The sequence below is a fragment of the Ammospiza nelsoni genome, chromosome 4 (genome assembly GCF_027579445.1).
Source record: "Ammospiza nelsoni isolate bAmmNel1 chromosome 4, bAmmNel1.pri, whole genome shotgun sequence".
NCBI classification, from domain to species: domain Eukaryota; kingdom Metazoa; phylum Chordata; class Aves; order Passeriformes; family Passerellidae; genus Ammospiza; species Ammospiza nelsoni.
The window spans coordinates 7150753-7173995 of NC_080636.1; the positions used below are offsets into that span (position 1 = coordinate 7150753).

The 23243-nt window shown below is 50.9% G+C and overlaps 1 protein-coding gene across 2 annotated transcripts in view; it reads right to left on the reverse strand.

Annotated features, from left to right (window-relative positions):
• Positions 1-21597, reverse strand: part of SFXN5 (sideroflexin 5) — a 104518-nt gene extending 82921 nt beyond the window's left edge. For both annotated transcript variants that reach the window (XM_059470950.1, XM_059470948.1), the window contains exons 1-3: positions 21494-21597; positions 12313-12381; positions 3800-3877 (exon numbers count right to left, since the gene is read on the reverse strand). In XM_059470950.1, coding sequence (XP_059326933.1) covers positions 3800-3877; positions 12313-12381; positions 21494-21550 — 204 coding nt within the window. In that variant the 5' untranslated portion in view covers positions 21551-21597. The remainder of the gene's footprint in view (positions 1-3799; positions 3878-12312; positions 12382-21493) is intronic.
• Positions 21598-23243: the final 1646 nt, after the last annotated feature.

The following is a 23243-nucleotide window of genomic DNA, read 5'->3' on the forward strand; positions in this document are numbered from 1 at the left end:
GTCCTGGGCTCTGTGCCAGGGTCTCTGAGCCCCCTGCCAGCGGCTGGAGCCATCCAGGGCAGCCAGAGGAATGTCCTGGGTTCCAGAGGAATTTCCTGAGTTTCAGAGGAATTTCCTGGATTCCAACACTGGAGGACTCCAGACCCTGGCAGGGGGCTCAGAGACCTTGGCACGGAGTCACAGCCACCTGTGCCTTGGATTTTAGCCCATGGAAACAATTCCCAACTTTGCGTGAGGAGTTACAAACCACAAAGGTTTGAGTAGAATCATGGTGAATTTGTCACAGGGTGAAAAAGCAGATTTTTGGGGTTTTTAGAATGGGGGTTCAAGTGGCAAGATGGAGGAATCTGGGTGTGTTCTGTCCTTCTTCTTCTTGGCCTCCATCTTCTGCTGTGATGTTGACACTTTTGGGTTGGTTTAGAGTAGAGCCAGACTGTCTAATATAGGTGATGGGCATTGAAAAATTATTGTAAATAAAGTATTTTGGTATATAAAGCTAACACTGCCCTGAGGGTGTCAGTGTGCCCCAACCCGACCTGCTGGACAGATCTCAGCAGGACAGACAGACAATGAAATAGATAACAGCAAATAAACAACCCTGAAAATGAGATTCCTCGACTTCTTCTTCAGTCTTGGGGCTGGGAAAAAGAGACTTTCCAACACCTCAGGGTCATCTCCACCCCAGAGACCCCATCAGTTCTGAGCCCCTGAGGTGAGTGTGGCTCTCCCTCAGCCTGCTCAGACATTCCTTGGTGTGTCACATCCAGTCCAAGGGCTCTGAGGGGCACAGGTGAGCCCTGTGCTGCTCCACTCTCACAATTAAAGGGCAAAAACTCCACTGTGTGGATCAGCACAAGGTGGGGGAAAATCCTCTGCCATTATATTTTCTCTCTTCAGTCTTCTGTTGCGTCTTGGATTTCCTTCCCCTCCCTCACCTGGATTCCCTCCCAGCCTGTTCAGCCTCTCCCCCAGTGGAATTCTGAATGAACCCTGGGAAGAGCCTGGCTTTGTCACTCTGCAAAATGTGGGTCAAAAGTCTGCAAAGTGGTTTGTCACAGAGAGGGCTGTGTGTCATTTGTCACAGAGAGTGGCTGTGTGTCATCTGCCTCGGGCAGATGGGGCTGAGTCACTGCTGCTGCCTCACTCCTGCTCCCAAACAATCCCTCCTTCCCATCCCTTCTTCTTCCCAACCCCTTCTGCTTCTCACTCTCTTCTTCCCAGTCCCCTTTTCCCAGTCCCTTCTCCTTCCCATCCCTTCCTCCTTCCCAGTCCCTTCTCCTTCCCATCCTTTCTTCTTCCCAACCCTTCTCCCCCTCAGTCCATCCCTCTACCTTCCCAACCCCTTTCTCCTTCCCAGTCTCTTCTCCTCCCCAACCCCTTCTCCTTCCCAAACCCTCCTTCCCATCCCTTCTCCTTCCCAATCAATCCCTCCACCTTCCCAATCCCTCCACCTTCCCAATCCCTCCCTCCTTCCCAACCCTTTCTCCTCCCCAGCCTCTTCTCCTCCCCAGTCCCTTCTCCTTCCCATCCTTTCTCCTCCTCAGCCCCTTCTCCTTCCCAGTCCCTTCTTTCCAATCCCTCCTTCCTTCCCAACCCCTTGTCCTTCCAAATCCCTTCCCTCCAGTCCCTTCTCCTTCCCATCCCTTCCTCCTTCTCAATTCCTTCTCTTCCCCAATCAATCACTTCAACCTCTCCATCCCTTCTCCTTCCCAACCTCTTTTACTTCCCAATCCCTCCACCTTCCCACTCCCTTCTCCCCAACCCTTTCTTTTTCCCAATTCCTCCTCCCTCCCTCCACCTTCCCAATCCCTCCCTCCTCCCCAACTCCTTCTCCTCCCCAGTCAATCCCTCCTCCTTTCCATCCTTCCTCCTTCCCAACCCCTTCTCCTCCCCAGTCAATCCCTTCTCCTCCCCATCAGGTGCTGCCTGGAAGAGCACAGTGACACCAGGAGAGCCCCAGCCACTGCCTTGTGACAATTTCCCATTGATTTTCTGTGGGAGCTGTTCCTGTTCCCCAGCACAGCACCTTCCACACCAGCTGCCCCTTCTGAAGTGAGCAGGAGTTTGAATTTCCTTCATTTTCCTCCTGTTATTTGTCTCTGATGAGAAGAAATTATAGTTGTGAATGGGAAAAAAGGTAAAAGAAGATTTCTGACCTACAGGGTGTGGGGGAAAAGCTCCCAACCCAGCACTTCTATCCCTGTTTATTGGGGGAATGCATTCCCTCAGGCAGCCCTGACATTAATTCACCTTTACGGGACATGAAATCACACAGAGCTGGGTCCTTTTGTGCTGGATGCACAAACTGAGCCATGAAAAGCCCCTGGGTTGGTGCCATGGTCAAGACAGGACTCCCAGACCCAGTGGAGTCTGTGCTCTCCATCTCCTGGCAGGGATCAGCAGAGAGAGCACACCCTGTGCCAATCCCAGCTTTGGCAGCAGCCTGGAACAACCTGGGCAAAATCTCCGTATTATGGGTAAAAACTCCATATTCCAGGAAAAGCCTCCATATTCTGGGCAAAACCTCCATATTTCAGGCAAAACCCTCCACATTCTGGGCAAAACCTCCATATTCCAAGTAAAAACCTCCATATTATGGGTAAAAACGTCCATATTCTGGGTAAAAACTCCATATTCTAGGTAAGAACATCCATATTCTGTGCAAAATCTCCATATTTCAGGCAAAAACTTCCATATTATGGGTAAAAACTCCATATTCTGGGCAAAAACTTCATATTCCAGGTAAAAATCTCCATATTATGGGTAAAAACCTCCATATTCTGGGCAAAAAACTTCATATTTCAGGCAAAAACCTCTATATTAGGGGTAAAAACCTCCATATTCTGGGCAAAAACTCCATATTCTGGGAAAAAAAAAACATGGACAGGAATGGGGAAGAGTTTGAGGTAACATGGACAGGAATGGGAAAGAGTTTCAGGTAACACCCACAAAAGAATTGAAGTTTTTTGTTTCACGACACTTGGAGGTAAAATACTCCAAGAGCAGTTTGATTCCTCTAAAATCCTCATCCCTGCTTCCACAAGTTGCAGAGGAATATGGGGAAAAGCCCAGAAAATGGGACTGATGTGGTCCTGGAGAGATCACCCAGCCCATCCCTACGTCCCAAAAATCATCTTTTCCTCAGGAACCCCATCCCTGAGCATTCCACACCCTCCTGCTCCCATCCCTGGGGCAGGAACGTCCCCACTGCTCCTGGAGGAGCCCAGATGAGCTTGGGATCTGGGCAGAAATGGAAATTATTGCACAGCAATAGCCCAGACAAGGCTGGGATCTGGGCAGAAATGGAAATTATTGTACAGGAACAACCAAGATGAGGTTGGGATTGGGGTACAAATGGAAATTATTGTGTAGGAACAGTCCAGACCAGGTTGGGATCAGGGCAGAAATAGAAATTATTGTACAGGAACAGAGCAGGGGCTGATGCAGCCCAGATAAGGTTGGAATATGGGCAGAAATAGAAATTATTGTACAGCAACAGCCCAGATGAGTTTGGGATTGGGACAGAAATGGAAATTATTGTGCAGGAACAGCCCAGACAAGGTTGGGATCTGGGGACAAATTGAAATTATTTTACAGGAACAGGGCAGGGGTTGAGCCACACAGTTGCTGCTACGGAACTCACAGGAGTGACAAAAAGCTTTCATCCAGCTAAAAAATGACATTTTTTTCCCTTTAATAGTGTGAGCAGTTGGTGTTTGCCCCCAGAAACACCAGAAATGCCCCTGAGCAGAGCCCTCCCCAGGGAAGAAGCAGAAATGGAAGGGTTTTCCCCTCTGACCTGTTTGTTGGTGACTCCTGGGGGCAGAGTGCCATGTTTGTAATCCTCCAGCAGCTGCACTGCCTCCTTCAGCCGGCTCTGCAAGGGAAATAAACCAGAATAAAGGGGGGAACCCAGGAAATCACATCAGGGAACCTTGGGGGGGAAAGAGATCTTCACCTGCATGGCCAGGGACACCTCCCACTGGACCAGGGGGCTAAAAATATAATATAATATAATATAATATAATATAATATAATATAATATAATATAATATAATATAATATAATATAATATAATATAATATAATATAATATAATATAATATAATATAATATAATATAATATAATATAATATAATATAATATAATATAATATTATATAATATAACATAATATTATACTATATTATATTATATTATATTATATTACATCATATGATATTACATCACATGATATTACATCACATTACATTACATCATATTACATTACATTATATTACATTACATCATATCATATCATATATTACATCACATTATATTACTTTATCTATTAGATATATTGCATTATATTAACTACAATTTATTTTACATTATATTAACTACCACTTATATTTATAAATATAACTACATATAAATAGCAAATGATATATTATATAATATATAAACATATAATTAATAAGATCATAATATAATAAGATTATAATATAATATAATATAACTATATCATTAGTAATATATTATTATATACTACATTATGCATCATTATATACTATATACTATTTATACTAGTATTATATAATATATTATATAACATATATATTATTACATACTATATACTATATTATATATCATATAATACTATATCATTATATACTATATTATATTCTCTATTCCATATATTGCATTATATTATCCATTATTTACATTACATTAACTACTATTTCTATTTATAAATATAACCACATATAATGCTGCATAATTAAATATATATATCATTATATATTATATAATTGTGCTCATTACAGGGACGTGGTTTTGTCCCTGCAGTCCCCTCCCCTCTCGCAGAGCAGCTCTGAATGGAGAGCTGCAGCAAGGCATGAATGGGGCTGCTGCTATTTTTTCCCCTTCTCTTGAGGAAATCTCAGTAGTTACTATAACAACCCTGGCCAGATCCCATCTTGTTTAGAATGGTAACAAACAGCAAACAAAAAAGCTCAGGCTGGCTTTTAAAAACCTCAGTCTCCACAAATTCCCTCTCCCAGCTCCACGGGGACAGAGGGGAACTGTGGGAAACAGATTTGTAAAAAATGTTCAAACTTAACACAAAGTTTACACAGCATGTATCTGCATGCAAACTTGAAGAGAAGAAATACTAACTTAAAAATATATAGAATAAGGCAGACATGGTTGAGAGAAAAAACATATATATCTGTATGCAAAATTTAAGAGAGGAAATACTAACTTTAAAATATATGGAATAAGAGACATTGTTGAGAGAAAAAAACATAGATCTGTATGCAAACTTTAAGAGAAGAAATACTAATTAAAAAGTATATAGAATAAGACAGACATTGTTGAAAGAAAAAACAATATATATCTGTATGCAAACTTGAAGAGAAGAAATACTAACTTTAAAATACTAGGGAATAGGACAGGCATTGTTGAGAGAAAAACAGAACTAGAAATAAGCTTCAAAAGATGGCTTTACAAATAAGACTAAATACTTTAAAAAAACAGAACTGTGAAAAATATATTGTAATATGTCCAACAGGGACTTTTGCAGAGAAAGGAGTGAGGAAAGTATATAATATGTATAAAAATATATACTATTATAGAGTATCTATAATAATATATACTGTTGTAGAGAAAGAAAGGAGAAAGTCCTGAGGGGGACAAAAGGGTGGCACAGAAAGTGAACAAAATGTTAAACTGAGCTCAGGAGATCCTTTCACACAGCCCTGAGCTGCTTTCACCAAACACCCCCAAATTCAGGGAAGATTCAGGGTTGCCTCCTATTCCTTCTGGAACTGTCAGGCAGATTTTTAAACCAGAACCTGCAAAAATCCAGGTGTTTTGGAGCAAACTTTGCCACATCACCAGCTCCAAGCGCCAGCAGCTCCAGCTCCTCTCCCTGCTCCCTGCAGCTCCATCCATGGCTGCTGATATCAACATTTCATTTCACCACAGCTCCATCCATGGCTGCTGATATCAACATTCCACCCAGCTCCATCCATGGCTGCTGATATCAATATTTCATTTCACCACAGCTCCATCCATGGCTGCTGATATCAACATTCCACCCAGCTCCATCCATGGCTGCTGATATCAACATTCCACCCAGCTCCATCCATGGCTGCTGATACCAACATTCCACCCAGCTCCATCCATTTCTGCTGATATCAATATTTCATTTCACCACAGCTCCATCCATGGCTGCTGATATCAACATTTCCCTTCGCCACAGCTCCATCCATGGCTGCTGATATCAACATTTCACCACAGCTCCATCCATGGCTGCTGATATCAACATTTCACCACAGCTCCATCCATGGCTGCTGATATCAACATTTCACCACAGCTCCTCCTCAGCAGCAGCCCCAGCTCCCTGCAAGGTTGTGCCCCTGTTTCCATGTTTATTGGTGTTTGCCTTCTCTGCTGCTGCCTGTGGGATGAAGTGTCACTCGAGATTTTACAGCATCCCTGATTAAAAACAAACCCACAACCACGTTTTTGGAGGGTTTGTGTTTTTTTTTTTTTTTTTTTTTTTTTTTTTTTTTTTTTTTTTTTGTTTTTGGGGGTTTTTTTAGGTTTTTTTTTTTTCCCCTGGAGTGTCTGATTCCTTGCAGAGCCCCTTTCCTCAGAGGGAAAATCCTCGAGCACTTCTAGTGGTGGCTGCTGGGGTCTGAGCTCTCACCGAGGGGTGCCAGACAGACCATCTGCAGCAGGATGTGCTCAGAGCTCAGCCCTGCCAGCAGCAGCAGCTCCTGCAGCCCTGGGGACAGGGACAGCACGGGCAGGGCAGGGCAGCACAGCTGGGAACAGCTGGGAACAGCTGGGAACAGCTGGGACAGGGACAGCACAGCTGGGAACAGCTAGGAACAGCTGGGACAGGGACAGCACGGGCAGGGCAGGGCAGCACAGCTGGGAACGGCTGGGACAGGGATAGCACAGCTGGGAACAGCTAGGAACAGCTGGGACAGGGACAGCACGGGCAGGGCAGGGCAGCACAGCTGGGAACAGCTGGGACAGGGATAGCACAGCTGGGAACAGCTAGGAACAGCTGGGACAGGGACAGCACGGGCAGGGCAGCACAGCTGGAAACAGCTGGGATGGGCTCCAGCTTGGGGAGGCGGACAGGGAATGGGACTGGGGATTGGACTGGGATTGCAGCTGGGATGGGACAGGGAATAGGATTCCAGCTCTGGAAGGGGCAGGGAAAACACCAGGGCTCAGATTCCAGCTTTGAAAGGAGCAGGGAATGGGGCAGGGCTCAGATTCCAGATGGGGAAGGAGAAAGGAATGGGCCAGGGAATGGGCCAGGGAATGGGATTCCAACTGGGATGGGCCACGGAATGGGCCAGGGCTGGGATTGCAGCTGGGATGTGCCAGGGAATGGGGCAGGGCTGGGATTTCAGATGGAAATGGGGCAGGGCTGGTCCCTCAGCCTGGGGGGGGCTGTGCATGTACCACCCCAGCTGGGATGAGCCCCCATCCCTGGGATCTCTGCTGGGTTTGGATCCAGCCCCTGCCAAGGGGCTCCTGGGCACAGACTGGAGTCAGCAGGGCCAGGACAGCACCTGCAGGGACCTTGTGTAGAACAGAGCATGGAGCAAGCCCTGCCAGCTGCTGCACCCAACCCAGCCCCTGAGCAGTGGGAGGGACAGAACCCCAGAACTGCTCAGGTTGGAATTCTGAGACCATTCCAACCACCCCCAGCACTGCCAGGGCCATCACTGCAGGGCAGCGCCAGCAGCCTGAGAGCCCAGGTGTGACACACAGGGCACAGCAGGGCAGTGCCAGCAGCCTGAGAGCCCAGGTGTGACACACAGGGCACAGCAGGGCAGTGCCAGCAGCCTGAGAGCCCAGGTGTGACACACAGGGCACAGCAGGGCAGTGCCAGCAGCACCACCCTCCTGCCACAGCCCCTGCAGGGCCAGGCCTGCACCAGGTTCTGGGGACACCAGAGATGAACTGGGCTCAGGGGACAGCTTGGTGTCACCCCTGGGACTGTCACTCTGGGATTGTCACTCTGGAACTGTCACCCTGGTATTGTCACTCTGGGACTGTCACCCTGGGCTCAGGGGACAGCCTGGCATCACCCTGGGCTCACACTGGGACTGTCACCCTGGGATTGTCACTCTGGGACTGTCACCCTGGGATTGTCACACTGGGCTCAAGAGACAGTCTGGTGTCACCCCTGGGATTGTCACCCCTGGCTCACGCTGAAACTATCACCCTGGGATTGTCACCCCGGGCTTGTCACCCTGGGACTGTTGTCACCCTGAGATTGTCACTGTGGCCTTTTGGGCAGGATCTCTGTGTGCCCTGAGCTCTGGGGTCCCACCTCCAGCCCAGCCATGGCTCAGGGCATGTGCTCCAATCCAAGGGGGGATGTGCCCCAAAACAAGGGGGGATGTGCCCCAAAACAAGAGGGGACGTGCCCCAACCCAAGGGCCCCGTGGCCACCACCAGCAGCTGCACAGCTCTGGCTGGGGGATGCACTGGGGTGGATGCAGCTGTAGTTGGGGGGATGCAGTTCTGGGGATGCAGCTCTGGGGATGCATTGAGGGGATGGATGCAGCTGTGGAGGTGCAGCTGTGCAGGTGCAGCTGTGGCCCAGCCCAGTTTGGGCTCTGTCCCTGGGCTCCCCAGGATGACACAGACACACAGACACCAGACTTGACTCCAGCTGGCCCCATTGTATTGGATCCACAGTGACAGACAAGAGGAGCCAGAAACTTTTTGTTCGAGTGGAGCCAGCAGCTGTGACACTGAATAAACACAGACAGGCAATCTGCTGAGTAAGAAGGTATGGTTCATATAAATAACATACATCTAATCCTGCTTCCATCTCAGCCCCAAATATGGCAATGCAAGATGCTCTGCAGCTCCAGGCTCCGAACAATGAGACACAGCAAAGGCAGCAAGAGGCAGCCCCTGGAGCTCTCCTGGGTTCTGATTTCACTGGGAATTACTGCGAGCCCTCCCTCCTTCCCAGAGTGCTCATGGCGTTGGGGTGAGTCCCCTGATCAGAGTATCTGCTTCCCTATGGACCTTCCCCATTACACAGTAATTAAATTATTACTGCAGTCATTTGGCCCCCACACTTCCCCATCCAGGCCCTGCACTGGGACCTTCCTCGTTACACAGCAATTAAATTATTACTGCAATTATTTCAATTTTATGTGGCCCTTCCACATCCCCATCCAGGCCCTGAACTGGGACCTTCCTCATTACAGAGCAATTAAAAGAATTACTGCAACCATTTGGCCCCCACTCATCCCCATCCAGGCCCTGCACTGGAACCTCCCTCATACACAGCAATTAAATTATTACTGCCATCATTTGTCCCTCCCATGTCCCCAGGCCAGGCCCTGCACCCTGAGGGGCACCTTGGGGACAGCACTGGTGACTCTGCAGGACACAGGGTCCCTCTGAGGGCAGCAGTTTGCAGATGTGCAGCTGCCAGGGGATGGGTCCAATGGAGAGGCACTGGGGGGGTCAAGAGAGCCACCAAAGGGTGAAAGAGAGCCACCAAAGGTGAATGAGAGCCACCAAGGGTGAAGGAGAGCCACCAAAGGTGAATGAGAGCCACCAAAGGGTGAAAGAGAGCCACCAAAGGGTGAAAGACAGCCACCAAAGGTGAAAGAGAGCCACCAAAGGTGAAGGAGAGGCACCAAAGGTGAAGGAGAGGCACCAAAGGGGAATGAGAGATACCAAAGGTCCTCCCCAGAGGGGCTGCAGCTCTGCCACCACACTGCCATCTCTGTCACCCTACTGCCAGCACTGCCAATACTGCCACCACTGCCACCTCACTGGCACCACTGCCACCCCACTGCCACCCCTGCCACCTCTGTCACTTCACTGCCACCTCACTGCCAGCACAGCCACCACACTGCCAGCTCTGCCACCTCTGCCACCACAGCCACCTCACTGCCACCACTGTCACCCCACTGTCACTACTGCCACCATGGCCACCACTGTCACCCCACAGCCACCACTGCCACCTCACTGCCACCATATCCAGTACTGCCACCACTGCCAGCTCATTGCCACCACTGCCACCTCACTGCCACCACTGCCACCTCACCGCCACCCCATTGCCAGTACACCGCCACTGCCTGCACCGCCACTACTGCCACCTCACTGCCACCCCAGTGCCAGCACTGCCACCTCACTGCCACCCCAGCCAGGGCCGTGCTGCAGCCCCTGTGCCCCCAGCTGTGCCCGCTGCCACAGGGTGAGTGTCCCCAGCAGATAAAAGCCCAGCCCCAGCAGGAGCCAGGGCCATCCCCCCAGGATCCCTCCTCAGGGACCTCTGGAGCACAAGGAAGTTCCTAGTTGTGCTCAGAATCTGCTTTATAGAGAAATAAATGAGCAGGGAGGAGTGGCACTGGTGATCCTCAGCACCCCTCACCCCTCCATCCCCCGCCACAGGATGCCACCATGGAACACACAGCCACCAAAAAAAAAAGGATTAAAATAAAGATGTAAAAAATTCAAAATAAAAATATTTACAATAAAATAAAAATATTTTAAAAATATTTTTAAAATTGAGTATCACCCCATTTCCCAGCATTTTCCATGGGGTCCACCTCCACTCCCATCAGACACTGATTTATCTCCTCTTTTCCCCCTCCAAGGCAAGCAGGGATTTGTTTGTTCCCTGAGCCCTGGGAGATGCAGCCAGGAGCTCCCTGCCCAGCCTGGGCTCAGCAAACTCCTCCTGCCTTTCATTCACCCCCTCAGCTAACAAAGGAAAGCAAAAAAACCTCAGAGTTCTTCATCTGCACACACCAATAATTGTAACACCAGAGCAGAGTGAGCAAAAAGCAGATTTTGTGCCTGAGGAGTCACCCACGTCCTGCCAAGAGGCTTCTCCAGGGAAAGGGAATTTCTGGGGCCATCAGGATGTTCAGGTTTCCTGAGGCATCCCTGCCATGGAATTCACACCCCAGAGGAAATGTCAGAGGGCATTTCCCTCCCTGCAGTACCCCCCGGCCATTCCTGAAGCTCAGCCCAGCCCCAGAGATGGACACCAGCCCTCCCTGCTCTGCAGGAATTCACTCTGGCACCCAAAACTGCTCAGTTTGCACCTAGGATAAAACTGGGCCACTCAGGCTTGGTTCTTTTTATTCCTTTTTATTTCACCTTCCTGAAGGAACCTCCCCAAAATGGAGTTACAGCAGCTGATCCCTCTGAACCCACATCCCAAAAATCTGGGAAGGCTTTTTTGAACAGGTGACCAGGGGAAGGCCAGGTATCACCCCAAGGGGTTCAGAGCAGGAGCTGAGCTCAGCCCAAACTCCTCTGCATCCCTGCAGAGCCCCCAGCAGGAAAATCCCCCAGGAGCAGCAGAAATTCAGCCTTAAAAAGTGCTGGGAATGGAATGGAGCCCCTAGGAGGGGCTGAGGGAGCTGGGAAGGAGCTGCAGAATTCCTGAGGGAGATGGAAAGGAGCTGCAGAATCCCTGAGGGAGCTGGGAAGGGGCTGCAGAATCCCTGAGGGAGCTGGGAAGGGGCTGCAGATTTCCTGAGGGAGCTGGGCAGGGGCTCAGCCTGGAGCAAAGGAGGCTCAGGGGGCCCTTGTGGCTCTGCACAGCTCCTGCCAGGAGGGCACAGCCAGGGAACAGGGACAGGAGGTTCAGGGTGGACATTGGGAAAAAGATACAATAAAAAGGAAAAAGCAGCTGCCCTTCACTGAAATGCCAAAGTTTCCTGGCCAAAGGCCAGAGCTCCAGAGCAGGAGCAGAACTGTTCCTTCCCCAGGGCTCCCCTTCACCCTCAGCCATTGTCTGGTGGAAGCACAGAGCTGAGGTAAAGCTGGGCAACACCAGATGGAAATGAAGGGGCAGGATCCCCAAAACCTGCTACAAACAGGGAAAGAAGTGAGGAAAAACCACAGCCCAAAGGTCTGGGGTGCAGCCCCTGCAGAGCTGCACCACAACTTCACTCCCCCATGGAATTCATAATTCCTCTCTCATCCCCCCACCTGCATTTCTGCCATGAAAACCTGCAGGGATTTTCTTCCTGAGAGGACAAAATCAGAGGCAGTTTTGCCAAAAGCCAGCTCGGGTGGCAGAGGGAGCTGGGGGTGAGGATTCCCTGGTGCCAGGCAGGTTTCTGTTCCATATTTACCAGCAGGTTTCTGTTCCAGATTCACCAGCTCTCACTCCTTGGGGCAATCAATCACCTGAGGGACACAAACCCACTGCAAACACGGGCTCAGCACTTCTGCTGCTCACAGAGGGGATTGGGTTTCACCTCCAGCTGTCTGACACCCAGCCCTGTCCCAAAGAGGAGTGCAGACTTTACCTCAGTCACAAACAGAGTGCGGGGGTCGATGATGTCCAGGAAGTGCCTGAATCTGCCATAGAATGAACTCTGCAAAACAAGAAACAAAAAACAATATTCACATTCAGTGAGAAATTGCCTTTCAGGGTTTATTTCCTTTGCAGAATGAAGCATCAGCTGAAAATAAATAATACAGCAGGTTTTTTGCTGGTGGTTTGGGATAGGAAACCCAAAGCACTCCAGGATTCCCTGGATCCCTCCCTTTGCTCCCAGCAAAAGCCTCCTCAGGCTCTTCCCAGCTTTTCCATCCCCACACAGGCACAGCCAACCTGGATTATTCCAAAGTGCCACCAAGAACCAGCCCAGGCTGCTCAGAGCTGCACCGTGGGCACCTCCAGAGCCAGGAAAAGTCTGCAAGGAGGGGAGAGGATCTGAGAAACAGCAGGGGAAGGTCATGGACAGCTCCAGGGGAAAGGAGAAAACATGACTCAGTATTTAGACAGTGAAATTAAAAATATCGGTGGGGTTTTTACCAACTCCAAGCACCAGACCATGAAATATTGAGGCCTTGGGACACATGAACATCATCACTCCTACCCCAGCTGGATTCCAGGATCCTGGGGCAGGAGAATTCCTGAGAATGCTCAGGGCAGCCCAGTGGCCTTTCCTCATCACCCAGAGTCCCTGGAGACGTGGATCATGGCCAGGGACCCCAGGAGCTCTGGGAATTCTCCATCCTCACATGGCCCAGCTCCTACTGGGTTATAAATATGGGCATGGAGTGGGGATGGAGCAGTGGGAATGGTGTTTAATCACACCAGAATGTGGTGCTGCTGTTTCCCTGCTCCTCCAGGATCCCCCCCTGATTCCTGCAGGGATCCCCCCCTGATTCCTCCAGGAACCCCCCTGATTCCTGCAGGGATCCCCCCATTGATTCCTCCAGGAATCCCCCCCTGATTCCTGCAGGGATCTCCCCCTGATTCCTGCAGGGATCCCCCTGCCAGGGCCCTGTCCATGGAACTGCTGATCCCCACTGCAGCCTGACCCCACTCCAGCATTCCTCCACATTCTGCACCCAAAAAATTAAAAAAGAACCTTCCAATGGAACAGAACAGCTCCACACAAGTCCAGGAAAAAAGCACAGCGGTTTTTAATTAGCATGGATCTAATTAATGCTAATTCTGGTATTTCTGAGTGGATTTGAGTTTGACATTTTGCTGCCTCCCTTTTATTTTGGGTGTGGGATCCCTGCAGATGGCAGAGCCCTCCCAACACGTGCCAAGGGTGGGTGGGGAGTGAGCAATCCCTGAGTCAGGAATTGAGCAACCCCAGAGCAGCAGCCACAGCCCCTGCCCATCCCACAGAGCCCAGGGCAGCTGGGATGCTGCTGAACTAACAGCTGGACTTGCTGCTAGCATCCTGGAATTACTGCTAAACACCTGGAATTACTGTTAACCAGCTGGAATTATTGCTAAACACCTGGAATTACTGCTGAACTAGCAGCTGGAATTATTGCAAACATCCTGGAATTATTGCTAACCAGCTGGGATTGCTGCTAAACTAACACCTGGAATTATTGCTAACAACCTAGAATTATTACTAAACACCTGGAATTACTGCTAAACTAACACCTGGAATTATTGCTAACAACCTAGAATTATTACTAAACACCTGGAATTACTGCTGAACTAACAGCTGGAATTATTGCTAACATCCTGGAATTATTGCTAACCAGCTGGAATTGCTGTTAACCAGCTGGGATTGCTGCTAAACTAACAGCTGGAATTATTGTTTAAAAACCTGGAATTGCTGCTAACCAGCTGGAATTGCTGCTAAACAAACACCTGGAATTATTGCTAAATACTTGGGATTACTGCTAACCTGCTGGAATTGCTGCTAACCAGCTGGGACTGCTGCTAAACTAACACCTGGAATTATTGCTAACGAGCTGGAATTGCTGCTAACCATCTGGAATTACTGTTAAACACCTGGAATTATTGCTAACCTGTTGGATTTACTGCTAACCAGCTGGGACTGCTGCTAAACAAACACCTAGAATTACTGCTAACAACCTGGAATTACTGCTAACCAGCTGGGATTACAGCTAAACTATCAAACACCTGGAGTTATTGCTAAACATCTGGAATTATTGCTAACCAGCTGGAATTACTGGTAACCTGTTGGAATTATTGCTAACCAGCTGGAAGTGCTGCTAAACTAACACTTGGAATTGCTGCTAAATACTTGGGATTACTGCTAACCAGCTAGAATTACTCTTAAACACCTGGAAAATATTGCTAACCAGCTGGAATTGCTGCTAACAATCTGAAATTGCTGCTAACCAGCTAGAATTACTGTTAAACACTTGGAATTACTTCTAACCAGCTGGAATTGCTGCTAACAACCTGGAATTACTGCTAACCAGCTGGGACTGCTGCTAAATTAACACTTGGAATTCCTGCTAACCAGCTGGAATTACTGTTAAACACCTGGAATTACTGCTAACCAATAATGAATTTACTGATAACACTTGGAAATACTGCTAACTAGCTGGGATTGCTGTTTAACCAGTTGCAATTACTGCTAACCTGTTGGATTTACTGCTAACCAGCTGGGATTGCTGCCTTCACGACCAGCAGGATGTGGGGATTCTAAATTTGAGTGGCCTTGGCTTCCCCCCTGCCTTTATCTCTGTGCCACTCTGAGAACAGCAACACCAAATGGAATTAATTGGAATTCAATGGAAATTATTAGAAATTATTGGAATTCATGGAATGAAATGGAAATTAATTGAATGAAATGGAATTAAACCAAGTTAAATGGAATTAAACCAAGTTAAATGGAATTAAATAGAAATTAGTGGAATTCAGTGTAAATTAATGGAATGAAATGGAAATTAACAGAATTAAATGGAAATCAATGGAATTAAATTGAAATTAATGGTATTCAATGGAAGTTCAATGGAATTAAATGGAAATTAATATATTTTAATTAATGGAAATAAATAGAAATTAACAGAATCCAATGGAAATTAATGGGATTAAATGGAAAATAATGGGATTAAATGGAAATTAAATGGAATTCAATGGAAATGAATAGAAATTATTGGAATTAACGGAATTAAATGGAAAATAACGGAATGAAATTGAATAAAATTGAATTAAATGGAATTAATGGAATTCAATGGAAATTAAACAGAATGAAATGGAAATTAATGGAATGAAAGGGAACATCAGTGTTTTACACCCTCTGACCAAGGAGTGGTGACAAAGGAGGGGGAAGGAGAGCCCAGGTTCCAGGGGCACATGGAAATGCCCTCTGGAATGCCCAGCTCCCCTCTGCCAGCTGCCCAGGCCCCGGGGAGCTGCTGCCTGTGCCAGGGTCAGGCCTGGGCTGGCACTGAGCCCTTGCCTGGCCAAGCCCAGCCCAGGCCAAGGCCCAGCTCAAGGCCAGGCCTGAGCAGCTCAGCCCCAGCCTGGTGTGATCCCAGCCCCACATTCCCTGCCATGGCTGGGGAGCTGGGAGTGCCCAAACCCCAAAATCAGGGAATGGTTTGAGATGGGAGGGACCCCAAGTTCACCCAGTGCCACCCCTGCCACGGCAGGGACACCTCCCACTGTCCCAGACTGCTCCAGCCCCATGTCCAGCCTGGCCTTGGGCACTGCCAGGGATCCAGGGACAGCCCCAGCTGGGAATGTTCTGGGAATTCTGTGCCAGGGCAGGAGGCAGGGAGGGATTTGTTTCTAGGGCAGGAGGCCATGAGGGATTTGTTTCCAGGTGCTGCTGCCTGAACTTGCCCATTCTGGGGTCAGAGAGCTCCAAAACCACCAGAGAGGCTGGGCCTGAACAGGTTTGGTGGAACTCTGGTGCGTCAGGGCCTCATTACCCCAGAGCAAGAGTGCTCTGAGAGGCAGGCTTAAACTGGGGCCAGGCTTAACCCAGAGCCAGGCTCAAATCCAGAGCCAGGCCTAAATCAGAGCCAGGCTTAATCCCAGAGCCACCAGGGCTCCTTGGGCTCCACCTCAACTAGAACCAGGCCCAAACCCAGAACCAGGCTCAATCCCAGGGCCATGAGGGCTCCTTGGGCTCCACTCAACCAGAGCCAGGCTCAAACCCAGACCATGAGGACTCCTTGGGCTCCACTCAACCAGAGCCAGGCTCAAGCCAAGAGCCAGGCTTAAACTGGAGCCAGGCTCAAACCCAGGCCATGAGGGCTCTACTCAACCAGAGCCAGGCTCAATCCCAGAGCTCAATCCCAGAGCCAGGCTCAATCCCAGAGCTCAAACCAGAGCCAGGCTCAAGCCCAGGGCCAGGCTCAAACCCAGAGCTCAAACCACAGCCAGGCTCAATCCCAACCCACCAGGCTCAATCCCAATCCCTCCCTGGCTCCCTCCCTGCAGTTCCTGGCCCCTCTGCCAGCCCCTGCCCAACAAGGATCCCTTTGTGTGCTGCTCCCAGCCTGGCACTCGTGATTTCACTCTCAGAGAAGTGCAGGGCAGCCTCAGTGCTGGCATCCCCTCATCCAGGTCAGCCCCTGCTCATTCCCAGCTCCTTCTCCTCACTGGAAGCCAAAGGAACTTTTTTTTTTTCTGTTCAGGGTTGGTTTTTACAGAGCTGCATACAAAACACGAGGCAAAAAAAAACCCAACAAAACCCAAAACAAAAAACAAGCCCCAGCAATTCCCAATGTTAGGATAAATAATCCACAAACACCAGAGGTTTATGTCCAAAGAGGAGACAGAGGAGTCCTTTGGCTTTATTCCAATAAAGGGAGAGGCCATTCAGACCTCCCAAAATGCCTGATCCCAAAGATTCCTCTCTAATGTACAACCCTCCACTTTAATTCTTAATTCTTATAGAATGTAGGGGTTTTTCTTCTTCCCTATTGTTTCTTTCATCCCTCAATGTCCAATTTAATTTCTAAGCAAACTCAAAGTTTATTTGTAAAAGCAAATCTCTTTTTCCATTCATCAATCAGTGCAATCCTCCCATTGTTTCTTTTTTCTCCCAGTGCTGGTTTTATCTACCAGCAGCCCCACAGCTTGTTTGGAAAGACAAATCTGCCATTCCCCTCACTAATAATTCAGAAATTTGGGGGAAATTCTCCCCTGGGAGGGGCTGGGCTGGAATTTCCAGATTTGCTGTGGCTGCCCCTGGATCCCTGGCAGTGCCCAAGGCCAGGTTGGATCCACCTGGGACAGTGGGAGGTGTCCCTGCCATGGATGGGTGGCACTGGCTGGGATTTGGGGTCCCTCCCATCCCAAACCACTCTGGGATTCCCTGATCTGTCACTGTCACATTTTCTGAAAACTACTCTTTGCCCAGAATTTTGCTCCTGGGAAGCTGAGAAGCCTCAGAGAGGAATGCAAACAATAATTATCTGATTGCTGCTCCTGTGCTTGCTGCTTTGGGATGTGGCCTGGAGATCATTTACCAACAGGTGAGTGTTTGATTGGTTCCAGGTGAATTGTTTTAATTAATAACCAATCACCATCAGTTGTGTCAGACTCTGAGGAGTCAGTCAGGAGTTTTTCATTATCATTCTTGTTAAACCTTCTGTCTGAATCCTTTCTTTAGTATAGCATAATAAAAATATAATATAATATAATATAATATAATATAATATAATATAATATAATATAATATAATATAATATAATATAATATAATATAATATAATATAATATAATATAATATAATATAATATAATATAATATATTTTTGAGAGCATGGAGTCAGACTCCTCATCTCTCACCTCATCCTGGGGACCTCACAAACTCCCCAGTGGTGCAGCAAACCCAGAGCTGGCAGGAGATGGGAATGGGATGAGAGGAGCAGCCCTGGGCTCAGGAGCAGCTCTGAGCCCTCCCTGCCAGCCCTGCCTCAGTTTCCCTGAGAGCTGGGGATGGTTCCATGTGCCAGGCTCATCCCAGCCCTGTGCCAGGCTCTCCCCATACCCATCCCTGGCTCCTGGAGCAGCTGGTGCAGGGAGCTGGAGCACAGTGCAAATCACCCATTTCCTGATGAATTTGGGCTATTTTGGGAGCACTTCCCAGCAGGCTGCAGCACCAGGAGGTGCCTGGGAATGTCAATTCCCTCACAGGGAACATCCTGGAGCTGGGCCCTGGAGGTGCAGCTGGTCCCAAAAGCCATGGGTTTGGGGGCAGGCTGGAGCTTGGGATTTCAGCTCCCTGATCCTGCCCTAAACAAGGAGCAGGCTGGAATTTGGGATTTCAGCTCAGCACCCTGCCCAGACCAAAGGGAACAGCTGCAGGATCTGGGAGAAGGTGAGAGGCCATTAGGGAGCTGTTAATCACCTTCAGGAGGAATCCCGAGGAGCCCGTGCTGGGCAGGCATGGACAGCCTCACCACTTTAATTACAGCCTGCTTTTAAACAGGGTTTAATTAAACCAGAGCAAAAAACATGCAGGCTTGGGATGGGGCTGAGCTCAAAACCAGGCTCAGGTCAGCTTTTAATTAATTAAGAGAGATTTAAGCTAAAGCAAACAAAATTAAGGCAAAGCCATTGAGCAATGGGACTGTGACAAAGCACAGCCAGGGTTGTGACAGCCCACAGCAAGTTTAGGCTAAAACTGGAACCCTTTGATGGCTTTAATTTGGTTTTCCAAAGTTGAGGAGCCAGGATTCCAATGGGAGAAGCTCCTGCACCAGGGGCAGGGCACAGGAACCTGGCAGGAGCAGGAGCTGGGCGTTAAAACCCAGAACATGGGACAGAAACCAACAAATTCCCCTTTAAACCCAGTCCTGGGTGATGGAGGTGGAAAAAAGAGCAACAGCAGGGGGATGTGGAGCTGCTGGAATATATCCAGAGGAGACCCCAGGGCTGGAGCCAGGCTGGGAGAGCTGGGGATGTTCCCTGGAGAAGGGAAAATTTGGAATTTGGGATTCCAGCTCAGCATTCTAAACAAGGAGCAGGCTGGAATTTGGGATTTCAGCATCTTGAACAAGGAGCAGGCTGGAATTTGGGATTTCAGCACCCTGACCTAAACAAGGCTGGAATTTGGGATTTCAGCTCAGCATCCTGCCCTACACAAGGAGCAGGCTGGAATTTGGGATTTCAGCATCCTGCCCTACACAAGGAGCAGGCTGGAATTTGGGATTTCAGCACCCTGCCCTGAACAAGGAGCAGGCTCTGGCAGCTCCAGCTGAGATCTCAGACACTGAACCAAAGCTGGGCAGTGCAGGGAGGGCTGGGAAAGCCCAGAACTCCTGGCAGGGAAGCTTTGAGGGTCCCTGATCCCCTGGGATTGAGCTGGGGCTCCTCCAGAATAAAATCTGGGGGAAACACCACAGGCAGGATGGGGGAAATAAAGGACTGGAGGGGCTGGGACAGGGATGGAGGGGCTGGGAGCAGGGATGGAGGGGTCCCAGACAGGGATGGAGACGCTGGGCTCTCATGGAAGATTTTGAACCAGGGATTTAGAGGCTGGGCTCTCCCAGGCCGTGCTGGGAGCAGGGATGTGAGTGGTGCTGCATCCCAAACAGGGCAGAGCCAGCCAGGATCCACAAACCCTGGGAATATCCCAACCCCTCCTCCCTGTGTGACCCCACAGTGCAGCTGGATCCCAGCCTTGGGCAGGCAGGAACGTGGGTTGGAGCCAGCAGCACAGCAGCACCTCAGCCCTGCCACAGCTCCTGGCAACGCCCAGGGCAGGGATGAAGCCCCAGAGCACAGAAAGGGGGGTTTGCCATGCTCAGAGTGCCCCCCTGTCAAAGCATTCCCTAGGAATCCCCTCCCAAGGGCTCTCCCAGCACAGGGGGACCCTCACTGCCTGCCCCAGCCCTGGCAGGTTCCCCAGGGCTGCCCCCAGTGCCAGCAGCTCCTGAATGAGCAGAACACAGGAACTCTGCCAGGGCTGTGCTGGGCAGGAAGGGCAGGGAGCGTCTTCTCCTCCTCCCCCTGATTGAAAAAGGCCCAGCTGGAGCGTCCTGCCTGTTCCCAGGGGAGTCAGCCCTCCCTGGGCCTCTGAGATGTGCTCTGTGACCCCAAACCCCTCCCCATTCCCATTCTCATTCCCATTCCCCTTCATCTTCCCATTCCCATTCCCTTGACCTCTGCACTGTCCCAGGTTGCTGCAAGCCCCAGAAGGATGTGGGGTATGGGAGAGGCAGGAGAGCCACCCTGGAACGGCCCCACCATGGAGTGGATCCACCATGGAATGGAATTGTCCCACCATGCAATGGCCCCCTGGGAAATCCACAGTTCAGCCCAAAGGCGGCTGAGTCACGCCAAGCACAGGTGTGGAGTCAGACTGGGGTTACATGGGGGTAAAACAGGGGTGAAACAGGGGTTGAACAGGGGTTCTGGATTGTTGTGGATGGGGGGAATGTGCCACTATAGGGGCTGTCCCCATGGTGGGACACACTCACACACACAAGGTAATGAGCAGCTTCTCCAGGGAGTCTTGCCCAGCTCAGGAGGGACTGACAGAGGTTTATCAGCCTTTTTATCAGCCTCAATAGTTCCACCAGCACAACTAGTCCTCTCTGGTCATCCACAGTGGGTGGCAACATATCCCACCTGCCCCTGCCCTGCTCACCTGGGCACAGGTGTGTGACTGACCACAGCTGCTCTGCCCATCTCAGCTGGCAGCTGTGGAGGTGCCAGCTGTTCTATCGGTCACATTCTGTTAACCTGACACCATCCTGGGGGTCACACCCCCCCCCTCCATCCCTTGGCACCAGAGCTGGGCATTGCCTGGTGGGGCTGGCAAAGCGCCCACCTGGAGCGCCCCTGGTTCTGGGAGCCCCGCCCCATCCCAGAGCTGCTCCTCCCCTCCCAGCCAGCCTGGCAGGGGACCCGCGGGACAAGGACGAGCCCCTCGGGGCAAGGACGAGCCCGCGCGATGCCGCACCGGGCCTCTGCCCGCCCCCGCGGGGCTCGAACCGACGACCCCCGAGCCCCGCGCCCGCCGCGCTGCGCGCCGCGCCACAGGGGCCGCGGGGCCGCGCAGCGCCCGCCGCGGGCAGGGGGCGGCGGCTCTGACTGACAGCTCGGCCGGCCAATGGCGCGGGAGCTGCGGGCCAATGGGCGCGCGGTACCGCGGGAGGGGCGGGGCGGAGCGGAGCGGGGAGCAGGGGCTCCGTTCGCGGATGGGGGGGCGATGCCGTGCGCAGGGCAGGGGCGGCTCCCGCCACCGCTCCCGGTGTCCCCCCCCGCCGCCTCCCGCCGCCGGCAGTACCTGCTCGAAGCGGGGCTTCCCCAGCTGGAACGGGGGATAGTCCGCCGGCTCCGCCATCCCGCAAGCGCCACTTTAAACAGCCTCCCCCGCCGCCCGGCCACGCCCCCCGCCGGCCCCGCGCTGATTGGCTGCGGCCAACCGCAGCTGCCGCGGGGCACGCCGGGACATGGAGTCCGCCGGCCACACAGGGGCGGGGCCGCGCCCCCTTCGGTAGCCAATGGGGAATGCGCTTGGCGCGGGGCACCATGGGAAATGTAGTCCGGCGGGGAAAGGGGGACTCCAGAGTGAGGGATGGGCTGGTGAACGGCACAAGAGAGGTTCACCTTAATTGTGCACTAGACTGGGCTAATAATGAAACACTGACAGGTGAAAGCCCAAAAACGCCTGAAAAACCACCCCAAATGTTACTGAATGACATCTGTGAGAAAAAGGACAGGGAAGGTCTGGAAGCATGGCCAGGGCAGGGCCTGGAGAGTTCCTGAGAGAGCTGGGAAGGGCTGGAGAATCCCTGAGGGAGCTGGGCAGGGGCTGCAGAATCCCTGAGGGAGCTGGGAAGGGGCTGCAGAATCCCTGAGGGAGCTGGGAAGGGGCTGCAGAATCCCTGAGAGAGCTGGGCAGGGGCTCAGCCTGGAGCAAAGGAGGCTCAGGGGCCCTTGTGGCTCTGCACAGCTCCTGCCAGGAGGGCACAGCCGGGGAGGTCGGGCTCTGCTCCAGGGAACAGGGACAGGAGCAGAGGGAACGGCCTCAGGGGAGGGTCTGGGTGGACATCGGCAGGAATTTCCCCATGGAAAAGGGGGTCAGGCACTGGAAGTGCCCAGGGGGGTTTGGAGTGCCCATCCCTGAGGGATTTCCAGCCTTGTGGATGTGGCACTTGGGGACATGGGACAGTGGTGGCCCTGGCTGTGCTGGGCATGATTGGACTCGATGCTCTTGGAGTTTTTCCCAATTCCAGGAGCAATTCCCAGTGGAATTGCAGCTCCCGCTCTGACCAAGGCCAGCAGCGCCCTTTGGGGAGTTGATAACGATCTGAATTGATAATGATCTGAGCTGATAAAGATCTGAGTGATAACGATCTAAACTGATAACGATCCGGGCTGATAACGCCAAGGTCGGGGGCACCCGGAGCCGTTCGCGGAATTGTCTGGCCCAGATTAGTGGGATAAGAAATGTCTGCACCTTCACACCCCGGGAAATTGTTCGGAGGATTAGGATCAATCCCCAGGAAAGCACAGGGGACAGCAAACAGAGGGAATGCGCTGGAGAGGGAGGCAGGGCAGGGCTGGAAATCCAGGACCAGCACTTCCAGTGAAGGAGGAATTCAAAAATACACCTGAAACCAAAAAATCCTGTATTTCTGCCACCCAGGGAAAAGTATGAATGCCCTGAAACAAAAAAATCCCGAGTTTTGCCGCCCAGGGAAAAATGATTGCCCCGTTTCACTGTGGTATTTCTGCTGCTGTGCCCCGTGGCTGCAGAGCCATCATTGCCCGTTTTCCTCTTTCCTTCCCTCCTGCCGAAGCAGTTTCTGATTTTGGGTAACTCAGCACTGATCGCCTTTAGTGAACCCCAAATCTTTGGGAGGAAGGGATGGAAAAGGGGCTCTGAGGAGTGAAAAGGGGAATAGGAAAGAGCAGGAAAATTGTGTTTTGTCATTTCTTTTGTCATTTGTTTGCTTTTCCTTGGAGCTGTTGCTGAAGCAGAACTTTGGCTGCCCGAGGTGACAGCTACGTGTCCCTGGGGACAGGGGCAG